Here is a 1,039-nt window from a genome sequence, read left to right on the forward strand (position 1 = left end):
AGAGAGAGAGAGAGAGAGAGAGAGAGAGAGAGAGAGAGAGAGAGAGAGAGAGAGAGAGAGAGAGAGAGAGAGAAAGAGCGAGAGAGAAATACAAGAACAGAGAAAAAGCTAGTAAGTGACAATAAAAGAGAATGAACAGGAGTGAGGTCAAAGGTAAAAATCATCGAGTCTCAAGATTACTGATTAAAAAAATTGTCCGATTAAAAAAAATTACCCCTCTAGTCGCAAAAAGTTCGAGATCACCAAGATCTAAAAATTTTCAAAATATTCCAAACCCGTCAATCTTACTAATACGAACCATTAAAATCGAAGCAAAAGAAAGTCAAAAAATTTTCAAAAAATTATCAACCTCCAAAAACAAAGTCCTCGACACCGAAAAAAAATGTACCGTCAATGTCAAAAACAATCGTCTCAAAAGTCACGAGAGAGCCGTGTATAAAAAAAAAAGTGACAGAATCAAAAAGAAAAAAAAAAAAAGTATAACAGATCTCAAAAAGTTCGAGTTGCCCAACCAAGAAAAAGCCATGACGCCAACGTCTACAAAACAACAGGAAGTAGGATGAAAGTGAGATCGAGGAGCAAGTAGAAAACGAGAATAATAATATAAACAACAATAATGACAAAGAGACAAAGACAGAGTAAGAGTATAAAGGACAAAGAGAGATAGACAGAGACAGATAAGATATAGAGAAAGTGTGAGAGATAGATAGAGATAGAGAGAGAGAGAGAGTGAGACAGAGAGAATGCATTACCGCAATGCTAGCCCGAGATTGTGCGGCCTTAATGTGGACTTGAAGGTGCAGAGGGGGGTGGAAATAGCGGCAGGGGTCCCGATTGCATCGGCCCTTGACAGCGTCCATGCAGACCGTCACAGAGCCGTCCTCGTTCGCCTGCACCGTCTCGAGGGGGTGCGCAAACCGGCACTCCGTCTCGCCGCGTTTGCACGCCCCACGTTGGAACTCGCGACATACCTACAGCAAGAGCGAACACGCATGGCATGGCACTCTATCTATGGGCTATCGGAAGAACACTCTGGGGG

At 42.5% G+C, this 1,039-nt stretch overlaps 1 protein-coding gene across 5 annotated transcripts in view; it reads right to left on the minus strand.

Moving 5' to 3' along the window:
• The window catches only part of LOC107264420 (protein muscleblind), a 203,103-nt gene that overhangs the window by 32,887 nt on the left and 169,177 nt on the right, over window positions 1–1,039 (minus strand). For all 5 annotated transcript variants that reach the window (XM_025081692.1, XM_025081693.1, XM_025081690.1 and 2 more), the window contains one exon: window positions 753–971. In XM_025081692.1, coding sequence (XP_024937460.1) covers window positions 753–971 — 219 coding nt within the window. The remainder of the gene's footprint in view (window positions 1–752; window positions 972–1,039) is intronic.

Source organism: Cephus cinctus, unplaced genomic scaffold (genome assembly GCF_000341935.2).
Source record: "Cephus cinctus unplaced genomic scaffold, Ccin1 Ccin1_scaffold0169, whole genome shotgun sequence".
Taxonomy (NCBI): Eukaryota; Metazoa; Arthropoda; class Insecta; order Hymenoptera; family Cephidae; genus Cephus; species Cephus cinctus.